This window comes from Cupressus sempervirens, chromosome 4 (assembly GCF_028749045.1).
Source record: "Cupressus sempervirens isolate cs-2001-9-10 chromosome 4, ASM2874904v1, whole genome shotgun sequence".
Classification (NCBI taxonomy): Eukaryota; Viridiplantae; Streptophyta; class Pinopsida; order Cupressales; family Cupressaceae; genus Cupressus; species Cupressus sempervirens.
The window spans coordinates 509,591,804-509,617,611 of NC_143121.1; the positions used below are offsets into that span (position 1 = coordinate 509,591,804).

At 36.5% G+C, this 25,808-nt stretch overlaps 1 protein-coding gene across 13 annotated transcripts in view; it reads right to left on the reverse strand.

Annotated features, from left to right (window-relative positions):
* Positions 1 to 1,377: 1,377 nt before the first annotated feature.
* LOC149562175 (SKP1-like protein 21) overlaps positions 1,378 to 25,808 on the reverse strand; it is a 119,390-nt gene continuing 94,959 nt past the window's right edge. For 7 of the 13 annotated variants that reach the window (XM_089825715.1, XM_089825716.1, XM_089825714.1 and 4 more), the window contains 2 exons: positions 2,019 to 2,117; positions 1,378 to 1,768 (listed from right to left, as the gene is read on the reverse strand). Coding sequence is in view for 8 of the 13 variants with exons in the window: in XM_089825716.1 (XP_089681842.1) it covers positions 2,112 to 2,117 (6 nt within the window). In the remaining 5 variants the exon portion in view is untranslated. The remainder of the gene's footprint in view (positions 1,769 to 2,018; positions 2,118 to 25,808) is intronic. The other 6 variants (XM_089825706.1, XM_089825704.1, XM_089825705.1 and 3 more) reach the window with 3 other exon arrangements.

The window sequence follows — 25,808 nt, forward strand, 5'->3', positions numbered from 1 at the left end:
CGATCGCGTAAATAGACAGTAAAACTTACGCAAGATCTTTATTGATTCTAACGTACAGAAAAATCCCATTCTCCATTTGATTATAAATTTCCAATTGTGATGATTTTACAACGGAGAAGTTGCCACAGAAATTTGGCCGAGTTTTGAGCCATCGCACCATCCTTCTTGGGTAATGGATTGTTGAACGATTTAATGGTAGGAACCCATGGCTAAATTAATTTTAAAAAAATGGTTCCATTTATCAATTAATGCATTTTTAGTTGTGTTAGATTTGACACCACACAAATTGTCATACAAGATTATCACAAGATCCGGTATTTGAAGAATATATATATGATGCAACACAATGCAATCATAGACTGATTATAATTTCATTCTTACAAAAATTATAAAAGCCACGGTAGTAAAACTCTGGGCCAAGGTTATGCAACTAAGCTTTTACAGATCGTGAAAACATTTCCCTGCACCTCACGGTTAAATACTATGAGCATCTGTACTTTCTGAGAGTTGGTGACAATTGTCAACCGTTCTTGTGTCAACAATTCATCTTCTCAAACAAACACCTCAGAAGGTTTGCTTTTTGTAATGGTAATCATAAGATGTGTTATTAACCATGTCTATGGCTACATATTGCTTTTAGCTTAAGTAGAAGTCAATGCACTAAATTTTGCAAGATACGTTACACCTTTCACATCCCACTCTCACAATAAAAACATCATCAAAAATTATTTTAACATATATTGAAATCCATCAAACAATTTGTGATTATCCACATAAAATATCGAAGACCTTTTTCAAAAAGGACGTTAAATCTTCTAAATCAGTTTTATATACATTTAAAGAATTGTTAGTTCTTTGACCATATATATATATATATCAAATTAGCCGTCAAACAAATATCTTCAAGCATTTGCTAATTATGTAGGAATTGCGATAAAAGTTGGTATTCAACCTAGAGAAAATGTTGTCATGTAGTTGATGCTAAAGAGAGAACTGCAAACAGGTCAGTGTCTCAGTTTGAAAAGTTTGCACGTCTGATTCCCGACAGTCAATATCTGACGAAACCAACAAAAATCAGGCATTGTCTTGGAATAATGTTAAGACTTGTCAATTACAAAAAAATCCTCACCAGATATTTCTCCCATACCCTAGCCACAAGATTACTCAGGTCAAAAATTATGCATCGTTTTGATATGGCTAAGCAAAGCCTCATTCTTATTCGCGGATACACATTCCTTAACCTGAGGAAATTCCAAAACTTGGCATGCAGAGCCATGTGACTGAACTGATTTATGATTTAATTAATACACTGCCTTAATAAGTTGTGAGGATCAAATCTAATCATTAAATAATGCCAATTTATAGAACATAACCACATTAAAAAAATGAAAAAATTAGTTTACCCTCGGCCAAACTTACAAAGCATGTCCATCTGAACATGTAATTCAATAAACTCTCACTAATGCCGTACCAAGTAGTATCTTGGCTAGGAGAACTCAGTACAAAGCTATTTTGCTTTGTGCAGTTGCATTCAATTGAAAATAATAGCAGAAAAGATGCAATGCAAACTGACTTGAATCTAAAGAATTTTGATACACCGCCAAACAAGAGATGCTCCCTAAGATCAGCAAGAAAAGACTAAAAATTAGATGGATGCCGTTAAAAAATGGTGTAGGCTACTTTGAGCATTCTTCTGTTGATTATTGCCCAGCATATAATGATGCTCATACCCTTGACCCATTTTCTCTGCTTACAAATTGTATGTGTGCTGCAAAAAACAGAGAAAGCATAAGAAACCATCCATATTGGAGGGAAAGGAAGATTATACAAATCAAAAAGCACCATATAATTATTAATCAACTATAAAATGTACAATTACACAATCCATAATGGTACAATGGTGATTTATCATGCCTAACAGGTACTGATAGGCTCTCATTATCATGCAACTCAGCATCTCACATATCAATTTTTTTCCAAACCTCAAGCAGACAAAGAAACACAATAAGAGATCATACCTATCTATCTTGAGTTTGATAATATACTCTGACAATGGATACACCACAGAATAAAGTTCAAAAATGTTACACGTGCAAATGCTCAACGTATCGTCAAGCCTGAAATACACAAAACATTCAATCAGGTCTGAGTTGCAAACAACCAAAACAAATAGCAACCAGCTCATATACATGCAATGTCTACTATTTTATTGCTTAATCTTAAAGATATATCTTTACTTTTGAATATTGTGGTCATTTTTAAAAGTGAGAGGATATGAATTATAAGATTGAAGGCACTAATCATCTCACAAAGCGAGTTGTTTAGCATATAAGATTAATGTTCGTGTTTCTTCACTAAATGGAGGTTTACATCATCATTTTAAGGAAGATAATCCATACTTGAGACATTCAAGAAAAAAACTGTGTTTTATCCTAGTAAAACAAATTCCAAAATAGTTTATTATTGAAAAGCAAATTATGTCTCCCTCTCCCTTTTTTTCAAAATGCTTGAAAAAAGGGCCAAATTTATATGAATCTATTTTCAGGTTAGAAATTTTTGGAAGACAGGAGTCCTATCTTTTCTTCTGTCAATGCATAAATTTTATTAAATGCATCAGGTTTCTTCACCCAGAAATGTTTTCTAAGAAGCTGGTTCTCCTCTGTGGCGATCTCCTCCATTAGTAGAAGTAATTTCACCCATGGGCCATTCTGTTTTGTACCCAATCAAAAAAATTCTTTGCAAGTTATTTTATGCACATATTTTGGAGCCAAACAAACCATTTTAACTTATTGCCAGCAACAAGAGCTTTATGATGATTCAAACAGGGTGCCAATTGGAGTCAGAAACAGGAAAACATATGGCTAAAGGCCCAAGCGGAAGAAGTATCAATAAGGGCAAAAAAATGTGTGATTTTCAAATAGGAGGCAAAATGTCATGCCAGAGATGCACAATCCATGCAACTGAAATGTAAGAAACCCAAAAGCAAGTGAAAACTAGGCCCAGAGGGTGTGAGAATTGCAATTGGGTGGCTTGTTGACATAATATTGGAAGTCGTAAGAAATACCATGAGGGCAGGACAGTTGGACAAAGATGCTTGATTGATGGGTTCTTAAAAGAGGTGAGAGGATAAAGGGTGTATTGCACATGATTAGGTATCCAAGTTATTGAAATGGTGAAATGGCATGGACAGGGTGAAGCAAGATGTCCACAATGAATCACCCAAAACACAAGTGGCAAAAGTGAGTGTAATGTCCCCTATTAGGACTGAACTTAATTTGCCCCAGAGTTCCTGCATGAAGTTTTAATCAGCGCCTTGATTTAGAGCCTGCAACCATTTTAGTTGTTGATATATATATATATATATAAACATAAAATTCAACAATTTTCTGAAGAGAATTCTAGTCATATAATACACCTAATCTACACGAGATTCCTTCAAGGCTTTTTCCAGAGCCCATCATCATTAAGAAGCACCTGGAAGATAATAAAAGATGCATTGAGCTTATCCATCAAGCCCAGGAGCTCATTAATGACAACCGCCATTCAGCCTCCCAGCCCCACTCAGAGTCACCACTACTCGAATGGATCTTTACGTTACTTGCACTCCTCATATGTCCTACCTCCCCTTCACAATGGGATGGAAGATTGGTTATAATCTTAAAGGAATCTTCATCCACATTAATTATACATTCTACTTCATTATTAATCCTAGGTTAGTAGCAGTATAATGTCTGCATAGATCCATACTTCTTATTAAATGAAAACATAATGAAATATCTACAACATATGATAATGCATTATACTCATACACACACGCACACATTAATTTCTCAGTTTGACATTCATATTAGCTAGCATGCTGACTGATCATCTTCGATATTTAAAAGATTAATATAGACTGATTGAGTTGATGAAAGACCTGATTGCTGGTCTGCTTGCTTGATTCCCAATTGATGTTATATGGATGATTGAATGATTTCCTCTCATTTGATGATTTGATATATTAGTGAATGATGATTGAATAAATGGGAATTCATAGAGTGATGAGCGAGTCATTATAGATAAGTCTGTTGAAAGCTTGGATGATTTCTCCTTTATACTTTGGTGAAGGGGTTACCACCTTTCATAAGAATTGAGTCGCCACTTTTTCAATTGCACCACCAACTGTTGTGATGATTTCTCCTTTATACTTTGGGGGAAGGGTCACCACCTTTCATAAGAATTGAGTCACCACTTTATCAATTGCAACACCAACTGTTGCAAGTGCCCAGATATTCCTCCCTCATCTTACTAAACACCCGAATCTCATCCCATTACACATCCACAAATTTATTGGAAAATGGATTAAAAACCTTGATCATCAATCACATGAATTTGTTTGGGGTATATGTTAACCGAAATGATTTGCATTCATAACATCTAAAACAATCCATCATGTCATCAATGTGTTGCAACAGGAAACTATACATGGAAACACATGCATACCCTCCATTCTCCATCCCTCTTTAGTGCAAGTACTATGAGCACCTTACAAGGAATCATATTTTCCCTTGTGAAACCTTGTTCTAGCACATTCTTGAGGCCAAACAAAGCTTGGAATCAAATCCATGCAATGTGAGATGCTACACATCAGCAACAATATATTTAGCATTCCTTCATCAATCACATTTATGGACTTTTCCAACAACACCATGTCTTTTGGCTCCTCAAAGTTTTCGATCAGTTGTAAAACAGGTTTTCGAAGGGAGCCGAAACCCTTTACAACAGCAGAATGTAAAGATATTCAACAAGATCCCCAAAACAAAACACTACCAAATCACCTAAACCAGCAGGCACTCAAAACAACAGCGGTATAGAGAAATAAACATTAAACCCAAACTGCCCCAATGAGTTTTAAAACCAAGACCCAACAACCTACATAACAAAAGGAAAAACTAGGATTTTCCTTTGCCTCACTTCTTCTAGCAATGACTTTTAAAACCAAAGACCCAACAACCTACATAACAAAAGAAAAAACTAGAGTTTTCCTTTGCCTCACTTCTTCTAGGAGCGTAAAGTCCTGTCAAAATGAGGGGAGGATTTCTTACAATGTTTTCCAATAACCGGGATCCAGCTCTCCACCATAGCAGCCTTGTCCTGCCAATCCAAAGAGTCCAAAGACCTGGGGACAACAATACGACAAGAGCCAGCAACTCCAGAGCCAAAAAGAAGATTCTGGATAGGACCAACATAGGAAACCACCACCGGAGAATCCACTAAGTATCGCGCTGGGCAAGACATGCAATAGCAGTCATTACAGCATCAGGCTGGACGGAGCCAGCCCCAGCAGTAAGACCACCAATTTTCTGGACAGAGCCAGAGGTCACAAATCCAGCAATCATTCACTGATCAGAAACTAGTTTGATGAGCAATAATCTCCACCTCCTCAACTAACTGATCCAAACCAGCAGTAACCTCAACCATCACCATATCCAGCACGGACTTAGCAGCCTCACTCCCATGCACCTTATCCGAATGTATGCAGCATTGCATCACATCTGTGGGATAATCTTCCTCTTTAGAGGAAATTTTAACCACCGCAGACACCCATCCACCATGAGGAAGGCTTCATGGACTTACCTCTTACAAAATCACACTTTGCAGCCAAATGACCTGTTTTAAAAAAAATTCTACATGTAAAGTTACTTCACACCATCTTCCCTCCTTACAAAGGCATTACTATTGCAATCTTGTGTCTCCCATGTCCTTTAAAAATTCCTCTACTAACAAAAACAACACTTTGCCCTTTTGAATGGACTCCTCTTTATCCTTCATTAGAAGCAACTTGAACTTCTCCCCATCACTATTGATGGTGAAGTTGTTCTTTTGACAATCATGAATACAATTTCAATGACAACCATAACCGTCACAATAACACATGGCAAGCATCCATTCTAATTATTAACCCATGCATAATCCAATGCACAACGGAGCTTGGCATTGCATTCTTGCTAAAGTGTTGTTCCTTATACAACCAAGAGATTTCATATGGTGTAAGCTGGGCAATAGGTGTGAGATGGTAGTCTTCAACTCCAATTTTTGCATCAGATTCATAAACACTAAGTTGTCAATGCTACCTCAACTAATGGTCAAATAGAAGACATCCTTCACAACATGCACTTCCATTAGAATAAGCTCTCCCTAAACCAAGGTTAATCATACTTGCATGCAGGTATTTAACATAACCTTGGGCATAATGAAATTTTCTCTGACCTTGAGGTAAACACCTTTTGCTCTACTACCAAAGCTTGCATCTGCAACCTACACAAGATGCACACACTTCTCTACAAAACCTTGCTCTTGCACAATGTACAAACACTCAAATGTGTGGTGACCTACTTGCCCACATTTGGAGGAAATCCCACTAAAACCTCTTCCATGACTTTGCATTCTATCTCCATCTCAATTGGAGATTTATTGAAGCTTCATGCTTGACACAACACCACAAGTCCCTACACCATCCATTAACAAGTAAGTATGCCTTCCTGCACTCTACTTGCTCTTCTTGTCCTTGCATGTACCATTACCACACACTAGTTTCTAGAACTCTATAGCACTACTCTTCTAACTTGAGCACTAGTTGGCAGGCCTCCACAACAAATTAACTAGTAAGCTAACACATCTCATTCTCCATGGAGATGCACAATGCATTCACATATTTTAACATAATCATAGTATCATCATCCAAATGACCAATACATATGCATAATTTAAATAGCATTGTAAATTCTTAAGTTCATTCTCTGTTTGAAACTTACTTAGTGTGCATTCGCCTAGCTCATTTCAATACCACTTATGCCCTATGCTATTGTAAAACCTTATAAATGACCTTACGCTTATGTCTTCATCAAACATGAATTTCGAAACTAGGTCTTGTGTTAAGGACAACAATACTTCTCCCTTTTGGAGACCCCTTTCAAGGTGGGCCTTAGCACTCAACATTCAAGTCTCACTAAAATGGGTTAAAATTTTGGGAGTTGCAAGTGTCAGCCTTTCATTTTTGTGATCTGGTCTGTGAGGCCGGAAAAGGTGTCAGAGAATGTGAATTTTTTGAGGAGGCTAAAAATCTTCATCAGAGAATTGAGTTCAACAAGCTTTGGGGTGTTCTAGTTGACTTGGGAATCGCAATGCCTCCTATTTGGTAGGCAACAAATTCAAAGTATTCAGCAGATGCATGAGCAGAAAATACGAGAGCAGGCACATATGTTTACTCCTAGATCGCATCAAAGAGGAACAATTTGTCAAGGGCAGCCTTAGGACCTTCATCCACTTATAGTGCTATGGCTGAATCACAAGGGGAAATGCAAGGTGCAAACTGAAAGAAACCACATAGCTAATTTGTTTATTGTGCACCTAAGAGAGCAACTAGATGACTCCAATTGCAGGTTCTTTTTTGTCAATGGCATCCCATTTTATATAGTTCAAGCTCCTTATTATTAGGAATGATGTCAATGGTGGAGAAGGCGTGAGGAACATCATTTGTGCCACCAAGTGAGCACAAATTAAGGACCACGATCATGGGTAACCAAATTAAGGACCACGATCATGGGTAACCAATATACCAAGATCAATCCATTGATGGAGAACATGACGGCACGTCAAGAGGAGCCTAGATGCAGCATTATTATGGATGGATGGATGAATATTAGGCACCATCCACACATCAATATCATAGTTACACGCTTAGAGTGCCCATTCTTTCTAGAGGTGATTGATTGTTCACGGCACTGAAAGGATGCTGATTTTTTTAAGTTTGACATCCTTTAGAAAGCTACTAGGGAGATTGGACTACAAAATGTTGTCTAAGTAGGACAGATAACACATTTGCAGAGTTGCAGGGAACCTTATTGAGGCAGCATATATACATATTTGGTGGACTCCATGTTGTGTGTATTCCATGAACAATGCACTCAAGGACATGGGGAAGATCTACTAGATTAAGGGAGTGGTTAACAATGCTAGAGATGTGCAGATGTATATCCGCAACCACCACACTTCACATGCATGCTTCAGGAGCTTTCCGAAGGAGTTTTTGAAACCAATTAAATCTAGATATGCATCCTATTTCACTCTTTTCGAGAGAATGCTCGAGTTGCAAAAACAACAAGATGAGAGGAATCAGTGGGATGGGGCCAAGACGGAGTAGGCAAGAAGGGTGATGCACTTTTGGAGTGATGCAAAATACAGTCTCTATCAACACTCCAATTTACATAGTCTCTATCAACACTCCAATTTACATAGTCTCTATCAACACTCCAGTTTTCCAGGTCATCTAGAAATGGAAAGGGGTGTACGTAACCTTGGAGAGGTGTATGAGTGCATTGAATATATGCTTGGCCAAATGAGGGCAGGTGTGCGAGAGGACCTCACTTTAGCATTCTACAATGAGCACATTTGGCCTATTATTCATTGCAGATGCAACATCCTAAACACTCATGTACATGGTTTGATATGCATCGACTCTGAAGTGGTACATGCCTACACCTAGTAGAGTTGCACCGATTAAGGATGATGAGGTGACGGAGGATTTCTTCAAGTGCATTGATGATAGGATGTATGACTTTGTGAATACTGGGAAGGTTCGCACTGAAGCAACAAAATTTGCTACTCTTAGGGGTTATAAGGTTTTGATATATGTAGACATAAGAAATATGCCACAACAGGATCCAATTTTGTAATACAATTATCATGGGCCAAAATCAACAACTACCACACTAGCCATTCATTTGTTGTCTCACATTTCTAGGTCTTCATCTTCTAAGAGGAACCAATCTACTTATAGCTTTATCCACTCTCTTGAGAGGAACAAACTTATCTCTAAGAGAAGAGAGAAGCTAGTGGTTATACATAATGCTTTCGCATCACTGATCACAAGACACATCTACAAGGAGAGCCCAACAACACGATGGAATGTAGAGCCAGAGGAGCCATCACTATTTGATGAGGATGCTTCAAATGCAGGGTTGGTGTTCCTTTGGTGGCACTTGATCTTGGAGAGTCTAGTAGTTCCAGTGATGAGGAGTTTCCAACCTCCTGAGGAATGATTAGAGACCTTCTACACTACATTTTGTCATTTTGACATTTTTCTTTGTACTTGTTTCGATCTTATGCTACTCATTGTAATCATTTTGGTGATCAAATACCTTTGATATTATATGGTATAATAGAACTCTACCATTTGTTGATTCGACATTTTAAATTTTTATTATTATATAGTATTCAATATTCTAATTTCTAATTAGTAATTCAATATTGAAAACTTCAATGTTCAATATTTACTATTCAATACAATGTTCAAATTTTTAGTAATTTACTATTTTACATCTTTATGTCTTATACAGCCTTGCATATTTATTTAACATATCACCATTGTTGTTTTGGAGATGGGACCACCAACCTGGGCCTTGACACTAGCAATCCTCTATATAGCACACAACGCTTTTTCCCCTTTTTTTGCATGGATACAAATTTGACAATGACGCTACAAACAAGAGAGAGAAATACCGTCAGACTTCGGATCATACAAAACCCCACAGCTAGGGATATTTTGATGTGAGAGGACATTGTTGCTAACAATACTTATTTGGGCATGAATCGAGCTCACAAAATGATCAAACCTTCTTCATCCATTCACCCTTTTTTACTTCACGCTATAATAACACAACTCATTTTAGTGGGATTTATGATATGAGTCCTCCTTCATCAAAGATAGAACATATTAGCATCCTAACTTAACATACTTTCTAAATAGGAATAATGGACATAGTTTTGGATGTAAATAATAAGGAATTAGGGTCCTGGTGAACTTGAAATGTAAAGTCCCATCTTACAAACCCATTAGATTATGGGACTATATGCTCATAACTTCACTTACAAGAAATTATTCCTATTATAACTTGTACTCTGAAGATTTGAGTAGCAATAATACATTATTTGTATATATTTAATTAATATTGCAAAGATAGTAAACAATGATGGAAATAATCTTGGGCTTTCCATAATTACCTCGTGTGTCAATGCCTTTGAAAACCTTACTCGTATAGACCTATCAATATGCAAGAATATGGAATGTATTATACACGATTCCTATCTTCTCTGAATAACGAGCATTATAGAAAGAAAGGTTACTGTTCAAGTGTAACAAATTTGCAGCCACCGATATTATTTTTTGATTGTGCAATGATGTTACTGCAGTTCTAAGATTATCCGTTGTCCATCATATCTTCTGTAAAGTATATGCAAGTTTACTGTTGCTGATTGAACTGAACTAGTTGCCCGTCTTATATTCAACAACAAAACCCAATTGAAATGATTATTGCTATCTCACATTTATATTTATCTTTGCTCCTGCGATGATCATTGCAAGATGCCCTCTCTAATTCATGATTCCTTTAATTTTGTGCATTCATCATACATAATTCTGTGGCTCCACTATATTGGTCTGCCAATGAGTATTTCTTAGATTCTCAATATGGTGGAAGAATTCAAGCAGATGCTATTCTCATAAAACAACTGCTCCACTATATATCTGGATATATTATTTACGGTATTTTAAAAGGATACTTCCGTAAGTCCATATTTATGAGATGTGTGATGATTGCGGATGAAGGAAGCTCACTCTAATATAAAATATTGAATTTAACATATATCTATATCCAGAACATTGCTGAGATAATTTCTAGGTTCTCTATTCTCCTTGACTGATGACTCCTCATTATCATCGTTTCCTACTTCCTTTTTTCTCACTATTTCTGAATATTTTGAGTAGTTGAATGCATGCAAAGAGGGAAAGAAGGAACTGTATTTGTCCATGTGATTCCGAAACCTTTCCATTAATATAATCTCTTATTATTCCCATAGTTATATTTCAGTGATCAGTCTTCCATTATACTCTTTATTGATATTTCTTCCTGTTGATTGCCCATCTGTAATTGTGTTTGATGATAAAACAGTGGATGGCATCAAAGAACTGCAGAATTTATTGCAAGAAATTAGTAATTTGACTGCTCCCTTCTTATCTTTCTCTAATTGTAACTGTATAAACACAGACTGTATATCTCCTATATTATATAATCTGCTCCATGACAAAACTCATTGTCGAAGTCTGCAAATATTATGTATACTGTGATTAGCAATTCCTGAATTTTTTATGATGTGAACGTCTAAGTTTCCTATTCAATCTTAAAGTCTACATTTCTCCCTTCATCTAAAGTTTAAACTAATATAATGTATTATATTATTTTTATTGGTACAATTAAATTTTATATTTTTTCATTCAACCGTAGTTTGCATAGGGGACATCACATGACACCTAACCATTAAAGAGGAGGCATAGAGATCCAACCCATGTTTAACTCCATCCCTTTCTTTATTACCACCTACAAAGGAAAAAAAACAATTCCTTCACATGAGATAGGACTAACCCCTACTCCTTTTTCTTTATCTAGAGAACATCAAACATTGTTGAGACCCCTAAAAGCTCACTTGATTACTTTCTCTCCTCCAAAAGATCATATTTTTGGGTGCCCATCATCACATGCTCGGTCATACCATTGTTGAATGTAAGGCCTTTAAGAGAACAGGGAGAAGTTAAAAAGCTTCTTAGTGATGGTATCATTCACATGGCAAGTGATTTTGAGTTTTTCCTTTGTCTTACCCTTACCATAATTGATTAAACCCTTGTATGATGATGTTCCTTACTATGTCACATTAATATCTCTTTTGGGGGGCTCATAGTTGTTTATGGTGGTAAAATTTCATGTGTAATCATATTTCATCTTTGTCACCAACACAATAATCTATGTACTAGGGGGAAGGGTCAATTGGTGTTTAAAAGGTATGTATCCTTGTTTGGAAATCTCCTCTCCTTGCTTTCGGAAGTATGTATCCTTAGCTAAGGATCATTTCTCTATGGATTGGAATAGTATGCATCCCTAATTGGAATCCTTTCTCTTTGATTGTAGGTGTGTTGAAGTATGTATGCTTAGCTAAGGATTATTTCTCTATGGGTTTGGGAAAGTATGCATCCCTAATCAAAATCCCTTCTCTCTAATTGGAGTTGTGTATTCCTGATGAAAATCTCCTCCCCTTTGTTTGGAAGATGCATTCCTAATCGGAATCTTTGCTTTATTTGGAGGTGTGTATCCCTGATGACAATCTCCTCTATGCAGCAGTGTGGATCCTTGTGTAGAGATCCCCTCCCCTTTGTTTCAAAGGTGTATTTTTGGTCAGAACTCCTTGTTTAGAAACTGTATTCCTAATGACAACATCATTGCCTTGCTTGACGATGTGTGTCTAATGAGGATCCTACTCTCGTCCTTAACATATTAGAATTGCTAAATCTTAAAAAGGTTCATATGGCTTCCATTTTGTTTGTTGTTTTCATTGATATGCCCCCTAAGTGGTGGTGTTGTGTTGCATAACGCCGTAAGGTGTTGTGCAATATCTACACTAGCAACTCACTGCCTATGCCAACAAGCAGCATGTGTGACCAATTATACAAAGGAGTTGTATAGATTGTAATATGGATAAAGTAACCCTTGACTAACACATGCATTAACCTGTGATTACTTACTTCTCCTTAAGGATGTTATGTTGCCCTTTGGTGGGACAGTGTCCAAAAAAGCTAGTAGAAGTGTAAGATTTTGCTAAGCTTAAGAGGAGATCTTTGTCAACCAACCATGTGCTAGTTACACAAGAATATAGTGTCCCCACTATTAGGGTTAGTTTGGGGACAAATATTACCTGCAAACATAATGTTAGAATTCAACAATAACAAGTTTAAACATACTATTCTACCCTCTAATCTAACCCCAACCTTAAAGATGTCTCCAAATCGGGTTTCCTAACCCTTAGCTACTCCACTATCTCCTCTGGAGCGCACCCCTTGAGGTTCTTCTTGGACTGGACATCCTCTATCCAAGGCCAATCACATATGCATATGTTGACAACATCAGAATATTCTAGCCATTATCCATTTTTCATCTAGCCATTCTTTCAAAGTTACTCATCTCTCACACTGGCACGATGGTCATTCATATGAGGATCTCACTTGCTGCACTAGCACTATGAGGTTCCATTTATTACTCATCTAGCCATTCATTCAAGGTTATTCATCTCTCGCACTAGCATGATAGCCATTCATACAAGGATCTCACTTCCTACATTGGCACTATGGAAATTTTAATTAATTTATTAAATCAATAGGGAGTATATTGATATCTTGTAATACATCAATTAATTCTGCATATTTAGTATAATACAAAATTATCAATGTTACGCCAGTACTTGGGTACGTCGAGATGGAGGGACATCAAGACAAGTTTCCAAGACGGGAGGAAAATGCTACTCATTTTTGAGACGGCAAGGGGATGGCCAAGGGACATCGGCAAGGGGAGGACAAGGCAGGAAGGGATGTTGCATAAGTATATATACAGAACTTGACATGCTTGTTATGAAATGAAGTTTCAGTAGAACATACTAAATTAAAATACTTGAACATAGAATAATTGCAACATGAACTAGAACCATTGAACATTCAACATAGTAACATATTACATACCCAATAATAACATTCAAAATTCAAATAGAAATCCAAGTACCCATTCCAACGGCAACATGGTTGCGGGATGGGGGAGGTGGGGGTGCTTGGGTATGCAAGTACCTAGTGCAAGGATGTCTCAAGGATGGGTACTTCAAGGTTTGGGAGGGGGTGTGAGTCCTCGCATTACACTGAAAATTATTAAACAGCACTCTTTTAACATATATATATATATATAAAAGTTTTGATACTTATTTATACACCTACCATATATATATATATATATATATATATATATATATATAAGAAAATTAAACAATATACCTTGGTGGTGGGTCTCCTTTGCTATTTCTTTTCGTCTATTGTCAATGTCCTTAGTTTCTTCCTAAGTTCACCGATCATTGTCTTTGTCCTTCGTTAAACAACTTCAGAATGCTTGCTCATCTAGGGGACCACCTTGACTATGTCCAATTCGCATTCACCTAGGAGTCATTTACATATTTTTAAATTGTTCCTCTTTATAGTAACTGTGTTGTCGTCCTTTTTCAACCCGCTTTGATGACATGGGTTTATATACGCTATAACAAAGGGGTTGGGGGTTGTGACCGATTTGAAGGGGGTGCATTGTATAGTATTTTGGTTAGTAATTTATTACTAGACTTTGTAACTAATTAATTATAAATTGATATTTATGCATTAAGAACAATTAGTTTAGACCTATTTACTTAATTATTCAATATTGATATTAATAATTTGTATATTTATTTGATATTCGATATAAATATTGATTTATTCATATCAATTTGATAACATATAATTTGTCTTAGATTATCTATTAAATTACTATTTAGTTATCTAAGCGATCCATTTATTTTATTTGTCTAATAATCACTTAGCCATTACATATATATCTTAGGGATAATTTATGATTTAATATTAGATTTCTTTATTAGAGGGGGCATTACAGTCCTACCCTCTCAAAATTGCTTGTCCTCAAGCAATTTTGTTTTTCATTTGATTCATTAGATCTAAATAAACACTTAGCTCTTGCTTTGTTCAATTTCTAAGTTTGATTTAAATGACACAGCCAATGATTTGATTAAATATTGCTACTTTGAATTTGATTGGTTATATGCTTTATGGTTGGTAATTGATTGAGTTCACGATGGTTGTTTTAAATTAATTCCTCCTTTTGTAATTTCCATATAAAGGAGTTACAACCTTTCATAGACATTATTATCATTATTATTATAATTTTTATTTTAATCTTATAATCTCACCCAAAATCACATCCTTTTATTTCTTTTCCCTTGTATTGACCAATTCATCTTTCCCCACAAGATGGCAAGATCGTTGCTCTAATACCACTGTAATGTCCCCACTAGAAGGGTTAGTTTGGGGACAATAACTATTCTACCCTCTAATCTAGCCGTGGCCTTGAAGACATCTCCAAATCGGGTTTCCTAACCCTTAGCTATTCCACCATCTTCTCTGGAGTGCACCCCTTAAGGTTCTTCTTGGATGGGACATCCTTTAACCAAGGCCAATCACATATGCATATGTTGACATCATCTGAATATTTTGGCTACTATCCATTTCTCATCTAGCCAATCATACAAGATTACTCATCTCTCGCACTAGCATGACAGTCATTCATACTAGGGTCTCACTTCTTGCATTGACACCATAAGTGTCTATTTATTACTCATCTAGCCATTCATAGAGGGTTACTCATCTATCACACTAGCACAATAGCCATTCATACGAGGATCTCACTTCTTACACTAGCACTATGGAAATTTTAATTAATAACTTGATTCCATAAGGGATTATATTGATATATTGTAATACATCAATTAATTCGTCATATTTAATATAATACAAAATTATTAAACATCACTCTTTTAATATTTGTAACTTTCTACATACACACACACACATCAGTTTTGATACTTATTTATATACCCACCATATATCCATATAAGAAAATTAAACAATATACATTTCATATATAATAAAGTGAAAAGGAAGCTTATACAATAAAATATGTAAACTAATTTATGATACTCAAATGACCCTTACCTCCACTTACCTTGGTGGTGGGTACCCTTAAACCTTGTTGCTATTTCTTATTATCTATTTTCAATGTCCTTAGTTTCTTCCTAAGTTCACCAATCATTTTCTTTGTCCTCTGTTAAACAACTTAGAACGCTTGTTCGGCAAGTTGTGGGACCAACTTGCCTCTATGGCATTCATATTCACCTAGGAATCATTTATATATTTCTAACATGTTCCTTGTTATAGTAATCGTGTTGCCGTCCTTTTTCAACCCGCTTTGATGACATAGGTTTATATGTACTATTACAAAGTGGTCGTGACTGATTACAAAAGGATCCATTTTTTTCTTTATCTAATAATCCCTTAGCCATTACATATATATCCTAAGGATAATTTATCATTTAACATTAGATTTCTTTATTAGAGGGGGCACTACAAAGAAGCACCAAGAATCTACAATAATGAGAAGTCATTTACATGGGAAGTGCAAGATCTTGTCGTGGGTTGAATGGTGGCTAAGGGGACTGGAAAAAGAAGCGCTAAAAATGAAATTGAGGTTATGCAACACAACACCTTATGCAGCATTCAAGGAAGTTAAGTAAATACAAAAAGGAGCACTAAAAGCAAAATTGAGGCTGTGGAAAACATAGACGCAGCAAATAACTGTCATGTGCTTCAAGAAAACACAATAACATGTCAAAACACTTCTTAGAACACAACAAAAAAACCTTCGATGCCAAATTGACTTTAGAAAGATGCAACTCATAGAGTTCTAGTAAAAATGACAGACAAAAGAGTCCCTCGATCTCTGTAAAGGACCTTTGCAAAAACATTGCACAACAAAAAACATAGAAAACAGCACCAAAAATGCACCACGTACGTCAAAAAAAAAAATTGATGCTTCACTAAGAAAACCCTTAAAAATTGCAAAGACTTTTAAAAAAATTCATTAAAAATGATTAAAAAGTTTCTAAAACAAATCCAAGAATGTGACCACAAAATTTTCAAAAATAATTATATAAAACTTTAAAAAACTCATCGAACCGCTCTAATACCATGTTAATATAAATTGATATATAAAAAAGAGATAAAGGCTACAACATATTACCCAGAGTTCCATGACTCACTGGAAGTTGTATCAGTAGTCTAAGTCGTCAAGTCGAGCAAACCTTATCGAGTTTATATGACTTGACCCGATTCAAGGAGTATCATATATAATTTCACATATATATATAATTATAAAAGTATATAATTTCAAGGCTTTAATCATTTTGTTGAGTTGTTAAGTTGTAACCGAGTCACAAGTCGAGTCGGCCTTATCGAGTCTGAGTCTGGGAATTCTGATATTACATGATGATGTTTCAAAATAAAACGCTCGTTACAAAAAAGCCAAAAAGGAAACTTCCTAAAGCAGCTAAGATGGTAACTATAGAAACATGACAATATTTTCATAGGTACAAGGCAAAACTAGTGACAAAAGGGTACTACTAAAGACAGCGAGTTGACTTTGCATAATAGTTTATCATGTTGCAGAACTTAATTTTGTTAGATTCTTATTCCCTCTTGTTGGCATCCATAATTTAAGAGTAGATCAAATGGATCTTAAAAACAATCTTTTTGTATGAGGTCTTGAAGAGGAAATTTGTATTAAACAACTTGATAACTTTCTAGTGAAAAAAAGTTAAATCTGAATATCAAATTGAAGCGATAATTGAAAGGTAACAAATAATCACTTCACATGACATATCAAAAGTTTGAGGATTCTAAATTGATGTTTTTGGAAGGGGTAAGGTCTATCCTGGAGTTTTAAGTTAATGATGATCAATCACTAATCATGCCTTACAGGTTGATGGCATACTTTTTTAGAATTGTGGGTATAATTAGAACTTATAATTCAACAAACTAGTGCATTTGATATGAAAGATTCAAGAGCTGCCAAACATATCTTGGAGATAGAAATCAATAGAGGTCACTTTACAAAAAACATTTCCTTAATTAAAGTGTGTGGAGACTATTTTGCAAACTTTTCTATTCAAGACTGTATGCCAGTTAAGATTCTTTTAGCTCTTCGTGCTAACTTATTTTTGGAGCATTGCCTAAGCCAGATTACAATTTTGAGGATATGCATAATGCTCCTTATCCTAGGGTCATAGGTAGTCTAATGCATGTACTAATATGTATTATACAAGATATTGCCCATGCAAGAGTTCTTAGCAGGTTAACGTCTAACACTGATAGAAAGCATTGGAATTATGTTAACACATTTGAGGACCTTCTAGTTACTACTTATGTCACCATGGGGCTAATAATGTGGGCAAGAATTTGGTCAAATTGGACTACATTGATTCAAACTGCACCAAAGATCTGGATGGCAACAGATCCACACAAGAGATTATATGTTCACTCTGTTTGAAGGTGTTATCAAACAAATGAGTGAAAGGCAGCTCACATCTAGTTTATCTGTTGCAGAAGCGAAGTATATGGTTTTGGTCAGGCATTGGTCTTAATTGCAAGAAGGTAGGGAGGGATCAGGTGTTATGGTCAACATGCTATCTATTTGGTGAAGAAGCTCATGTACCATGCATCCGCTAAGCATATAGATGTTCAATAGCACTTTGTCCATGAAATTTTCTTACAAATTACCAAGCACAAATATTTTTTTGTTGGGGCAAGGAAGCTATGAACCTTATCTCTTCTTGATTTTATGTTTCCTATTATGGTATTGCAACATAAATTATCAGGTGGCAGAACGTGAGGATTTTAGTGTGTGATATTTACCTTGCAATCCTATGTATAATGCTTGCATCTTCAACATTTTTGGAATGGGTACTTAAGATGCACATGAGAAGTTGAGAGGTAATTATTAATCCCCTACGACCTTTAAAAAATTGTTGGGATGTTAGTGCAATCTCTACCTCTCTTGAACCACTAGGAAGTTATACTTCAGGAGTGGACTATCATGTCACAAAAGGTGGGACCCTCAAATGTCATTCTCTTATCATGAAGCACTAGTATTTGGAGTGGTCTCTATCAGAAGTTGTGAGTCAAAGGTATCATCTGTTCATGATGTGTATCTTGGATGCTTGCTCAATTCTAATGCGATATAAATTTTTGAATTGTGAGCCTTGTTTGGTAGCCACAAATTTGATGGAACTACATGCAGTCATCTATTTCTTTTGCACTATTTATTGGAGAAATTGGATGTAAGTTTTAGTGTCAGAACATTGTCAGACTGAACAGTTACAGTGGTTTGTATTGACATACTTTTGTTAAGGTTAATACAAGCTCAATGTCTCTTTTCAGATTTTATAGTTAATCACATGTTAATATAATATTTGAAATGACATTAGAATACTTGATATTTTCCCTCTATCTGTTCATCTTGCTCTCAACATTAAATCCTATGCACAATACTATGATAAATGCTATCTTTACTGTTCAACTCTGTGAGCACCCTATTTGAATATTGAAAATTATTCTGATACATAAAATTCCATTATTTAACACAATGTGCAACCCTGGGGGAATAACAAACTTCATTATGACAGTTTTACCCATTCAGAGTACTAAACAGGGGTGTCCAGTCTCCCCCACCTTGAATGGCGCTTATATTGATGAGTTGGAGACTTTCCTTAGTGGGCAATAGCTCCCAGATGATGGGTGCACTTTGCGTCAAACTTTGATCTCCATTTTGCTCTTCATAAACAATGTGGTTCCTATAGCCTCCTCCCTAGGGGCCCTTCAGCGGCTGCTTGATGGACTGGCATCCTTCTGTGACTCACAGCAGTTGGTTGTTAACCTGAGCAAGACCCGGGTGATGGTCTTCAATTGCTTGAAGACCTATCATGATCTGTAAACTAGGATTTACAAGTTTATTATTTTAATCCAAGTTACAGATTTAATTCCCTAATCCTAGCAATAATTGCATGGCTATGTGTTTTAACTTTTAACCATTATAATTACAAGAAGATTTATGCTTTAAACACTTAATTTAACTATGTGTTTAATTACATAAAAAGATAGAATAAAACTAAAAGAATTGAAAGAATATGAAATAGATACAAGAGGAAACGCATACACTCGATAACGGAGTTTCTTCGGATAGGACTACATCTCTAGGTCCGCTTCTCAATTTGGGAACCACTTTATTAAATCTGCCAAGCAAAATGCTTTGTTACAGAATCTAAGCTCCAAGCATTCACAGTCTCTTTTCTTTCTTTTATAATTTTCGGTGTAAAATAACACCTTGTAAATTCTCACAAAGAATTACAAAATTCCTTCCTAACAATCTCTCACAATCATTTCTCCTCCAAGAATAATTGTCTTTCCAAAGGAGAAGAACCCCCTTTTATACGCCATATTTGGTTCAAAACCAAATAACCAACATGATAACCATTCCGCTTAAATAACAAATAACTAAGAAAACTCCTCAAATAATAAAATTCAAATCATAATAACCCCCTAACAAACAAGTTTGTTCTCTTTTCCTCAAAAAATCCCTTGTATCTTAAAATCTACATAAATTTTAATTGATCAGCACATTTTATGGTTAATGAAGATAGGGGTTTAGGCTCCTACAAAAATCTCGCTAGTGCAGTTGGTTAGGAAAGAAAACAGCATGTCGGTGGTTGGGAGTTCAAATCCCAATGGTGGTATTTTTGGTTTGTAAAAATCCACCAAATAAAATCCCAAAAATCTCACTAGTCCAGTTGTTTGGAAAGAATATTAATAGCATGTCGATGGTTGGGAGTTCAAATCCCAACAGTGCTATTTTTGGTTTGCAAAATCTGTCAACTGTAGTCAAATACAGTATTTTGCACTTCAAATACAAAGTTATTCATGCATAGTGGCAGTTGAGGGGCACACTTGTAAAAGAGGGGTTCCAAGTTCGGACCTCAATCATATATTTTGGACAACAAAACCACCAACCATAAGCCAAAACCGCCAACCTTCGAGTGGTGCTACGTGGCACTATATTAATAGCTCACAGTGACACATGTCCCTAGATGATTGGAAAAATGTCATCTCACCTTTTTGCCATGTGTGAATGGATTCAATGTCAGCACTGATTGGACTGCTGATGTCATCATTTGACTGGTCAACCCTTTTCCTAGGTAACTTTGATCGGCCATAACTTCTTCATACGAACTCCGTTTTTGAAACAAAAAATAGTTTCGAAATTAGTGTGATGAGCACTACAATTTGGTACAGTGTTACCCCAGCACGGGTGTGCGGCAGTGCGGGGCGACATCGGGACGAGTTTCGGGTGCGGGAAAAAAATAGCCTCAATTTGGGGACGTCGGGGGGACAACAAGAGTGCAGCGGCGGGGTTCGGGGGGGGGGGGGGAGAGGGAGTGGGGGGAGAGGGTTGCATAGTATATATATAATATTATTAATATATATGATTGAAAATGCTAATTATGAAATGATACTTCAATATATTATATAACAATGTAACATTAACATACCACATATAGTTGACTACAATGAATAGAGAAAATTAAAATGTGATTCACAAACCATAAGTTCAAACTTGAAACTTGAAATTTCATAACCATTACTATTACTAATGACCATTTGACAAATTAACTTAGTTCAAGATGCAAGATTCAAAATTCATTGTCCAAATATGATTTGATGAATATCATATATCATAAAGATGCTCATGATGACAATGAGCCGAATAGCATGAAACAATGAAATAATAATAATGTATCATAGCAATTTCAAAGTGAGTATAATCAACAAAATGACAAAATGCCAATAATGAGAATGGAATCATCTCAAGTGCGCTCTAATCATCCCCTATGCCGAAGTCCTCATCACTGGAACTACTAAACTCCTCATGGGTAAGATCCTGATCCTCTAAAGAAACACCAACTAGCCCTACATTGGCATCCTCATCAATCTGAGCTAGATCCTTTGGCTCCACATCCCATCGTGCTGCAGGGCTCTCCTTGTACTCGCGTGTCTTGCGATCTTTGAGCCGCAAGTAACCATGTAGAGCAACCAGCTTCTCCACTCTCTTAGAGGTAAGTTTGTTCCTCTTAACAGAGTGAATGAAGCTATAGGTGGACCAATTCCTCTCTACAGCTGAGGAGCTAGACACCTGAGATAACAAAGTTGAAAGTTACAACTTACAAGTTACAAACAAATGTTCATACAATTTGTAACAAATGATAAATGGTAAATCGATGATTAATAATTATTGAATCAATGAATCATAAATTAAAATCAGCAAGGTAAAACTCTTCAAGTTAAGATTGTAAACAGCTGGAATTAGTTATTAGTATTACAAACCTGAGAAAGCAGTCGAATGGCTAGTGAGGTGATCTTTAACTTTTGTGACCCATGACATTTCCACCACAAAATGGGATTCTTTTGTGCCATGGTTTTGAGATCCACCTTTGCAATATCCAAGTATCCTACAAGTTACAAGTTTTAAAGTTTACAACATAATATTAAAATTATAAATAACTTAAATAAAGTTATAACTTATAAGTAAAGTAACAATTAATTATTAAAAGAACTTATAATTATAAAGAGTTTAGAGCACTAAATCAAGATTTAAGGATTACCTGAAAGACTAGCAAATTCAGACCACTCGGTGCGAATCTCACTAGTAGTCTCAGTATCATACATTTTGGCAATGCATCGAAAGAACCCATTCTTCACCTCATCATCCTGAAGTGGTGTGACTCTACCAGGCCTAGGTATGTACCACTTCGGGTTCAATGCATAGGCAGCCATGTGCAAAGGAGTGTTCAACTTCTCCCACCTGCGGTGAATGATAGGCTCAATGTGCTCCGTATAGAATGCTAGAGCAGTGTCTCTCTCACGCACAGCAGCCCTCATCTGCCCAAGCATGGAACTAATGCACTCATAAACCTCTCCAAGGCTAGGTGAATCTGCATCTCCATATCTGATCACCTGAAACACTGGAGTAATGATGGAGACTATGTATTTTGCATCACTCCAAAACTGATCACTCTTCACTATCTCCTTTACCCTCTTCCCCTGCTCTGTTCTGGACTCAGGCCATCGATTCCATTCTTGTGTCACAACCATGAGTTGCAATGGCTCTTGCAACTCAATCATTCTCTCCAAGAGAATATAATATGATGCATACCTGGTCTCAACTGGTTTCAGGAATTGCTTCTTCGCGAAACTCCTAAAAAGTGCATGTGATGTATGGTGATTGCAGATAAACATCTGCACCTCTCTCCCATCATTAACCACCTTTCTAATCCACTCTATTTTCCCCATGTCTTTGAGTGCATCGTCCATGGCATGCACACAACATGGAGTCCACCAAATATAACTATAAGCTGCCTCAACAAGCCTCCCTACCGCTTTGCACACATGTATTGCATCTGTCACAACTTGGACCACATTTTGTGGTCCAACCTCCTCAATGGCTTCCCTAAGCACATGAAACTAAAAATCAGCATCTTTACGATGCCCTGAACAATCAACTGCCTTCAAAAAATATGGGCCCTCCATGCATGTAACCATAATGTTGATGAGTGGACGATGACTAATGTTCGTCCACCCATCCATGATAATGTTGCAACCTGACTCCATCCAACATGCTTTCATTTGCTCCATCAAGATCCCAACCTTGTCATAGGCTCTATCCAACACTGTAGTCCTCAGCTTGTGGTCACCTGGTGGCACATATGATGGCTCTCCCTCATTCACTGCCATGGTCATCATCCTCACAAAATAGGGAGATCGAGCCACATGTGTAGAGATGCCATTGGCAAAGAAGAAATCACCAACAGCATCATCTAACCGGTCCCTTCCATGCATGTTAAATAAATGAGCAATTGGGTTACTATCACTACGACTTGTAGGTGCTTTCTGTTTCCCCTATTGTTGTCCCCTGTTGAATTGTGTGTAGGTGAGGAGAATGACGGTGTAGGTGACAGTCCCTGCTCTCTGATGCAAGATACGAGTAGATGTATCTCGCTGCCCCTATAACTGTTGTATATGTTGTACCTGTTGCCTAGCAGACAAAGATCTAGGCACTGGAACATCACTATCATCAGGAATGCCCCATAGTTTATTCACTTCAATTCTATATTTGACATTCTCAGGATTTGACAAGAACATGCATGGGTTCACACCATAGCCACTCCAAAAAAGGTGTGAATTAACTCTTGTAATGCTGCCAAACCATTCTGCTCCACATATATTGCACTTCCATTTGCGTGTGCCACCCCTTGAAGGTGTAGGGTGTGTAATTTTTGTAGCAAACTGTTTAAGAGGGGACTTTGGGTCATAAGGACCCCTAGCATACTTCCTCAAAATCTCAGAACGGCAATCAGTAGAAGGCACCCCTGGTGCAACATAAGGAGGCTCTTCCTCAGGCTCAGATTGACCACCTACATCAGCCCCATGATCACTTCCTTCAGGCTCAAGTTCAGGCTCATAATCAGATGCACTTGGCTCATTAATTTCCATGTCTTCTGCACTTTGGCAGGATCTAGAAGCCATTTATAAAACTGCATTTCACAAAATGAAAATAAAATTATAAAAATGATCATGATACATTTCAGCGCAAGTAAAAATAATTTAAAACTTAAAACTTTACTATTTAATTTTAGCATTTACTAATATGGCATATGCTGAAACGTTTACTAAGTTACTTTCAATTTTCATTCTTGAATCTTGTTGATAGTTGAATCTTCTTAGTTCTATGATTTTTTATTTTATTATCTATATTAATTTTTATTTTTAAATTTTTTTCATTGTTCTTAAAATAAAAATATGGCAATATGCCGTATTGCCATATTTTTATTTTAAGAACAATGAAAAAAATTTAAAAATAAAAATTAATATAGATAATAAAATAAAAAATCATAGAACTAAGAAGATTCAACTATCAACAAGATTCAAGAATGAAACTTGAAACTTGAAAGTAACTTAGTAAAACTAAATACTAAATACTAAATACTAAATTTAAAAATTATAAATTGATTTTTAAAACCAAAAAAACTAAGTAAAATAAAAAAAAACCCTACCTTGAAGGCTTGAACTTGAGGAGACACTTGCCAAATCAAACTTTCTTGCTCCTCTTGCTCCTCTTGATCTTGCAATCCCTTGCAAAACCACCCACTAATCTCTCACAAGCTCCTCCAAACACTCTTTCTCACTTAGCTCCTTGCTGCTCCAAAATGGTGAAATAAAATGGTGAAATGAAAATGAGATCTATTGGTCTTATTAAGCCTTCAAATAGACCACATGGGACCCACACCCAATTAGGGTTACCATACTCGAAAAACAAAAACAAAAAAAAATGCAAAAACTATTTTTTTTAACTTTTTTGGGCCTCTTCTCAGTGTACCCCGCGAGCACCCAAGAAGCACCCTGCAAGCACCTGAGAAGCACCCGTGCACCCGCGCACCTGGGAAGCATCCGAGCACCACATCCCACCCGGTGCTCGACCAGTGCGGCGGGGGTGCGGTGGCGGAAAAGTTGCTGACGGGGGTGCTTGGGTGCATGACGCACCCGCACCGGGTGCGCCGGGGTTTTGACCCAAGTGCACTGATTTGGTATCACTTCCTCGATTTTGAGAGAATAAAATTTTCACCTTTTTTTGCAGTCAACCTCTGGTTCGCCAGTTTGGCCAAACATTTGATTGAGCATAATTTTTACGTATGATCTCCTTTTGACCGCATTCAAATTGCATCGGGTCCAATTTTCTGAGATATTAGCAATAATGTAGAATTTGAGAGATTTCGAGACACTGAGATTTTTCCCTTTTCTAGATCCACCTGGATCATATCACCTCCATTTCTTTTTTCAGGGCATGGAAGTTCAGATTTACTCTTCCTACACTTACTTGGGGGTCCAGTTCTCTAGGTCCCTTTTCAGTTTTGAGGCCCACCTACAACCCCACATCAACAAGGGGTATGGCTCTTGATGGAGACAAAATTTTAAAGCTCCATTCCTGATTGTTAATAGCTGTGTCACAAGGTTTGTCGAATTTTCAACTCCAAGTTTGAAATTCGCCGAACTGAAAAAATAAATAAATAGTTTGTATAAATTCGGCTTAAATTCATCTCAGGTCGTAGGTCATTGTTTCTACTGTAGGTTACAAGTTGTCGCGTGAGTGCAGGTCGCAGGTCATGATCGTGGGTTGCAAATCTTTGCTTTGCCATTACTT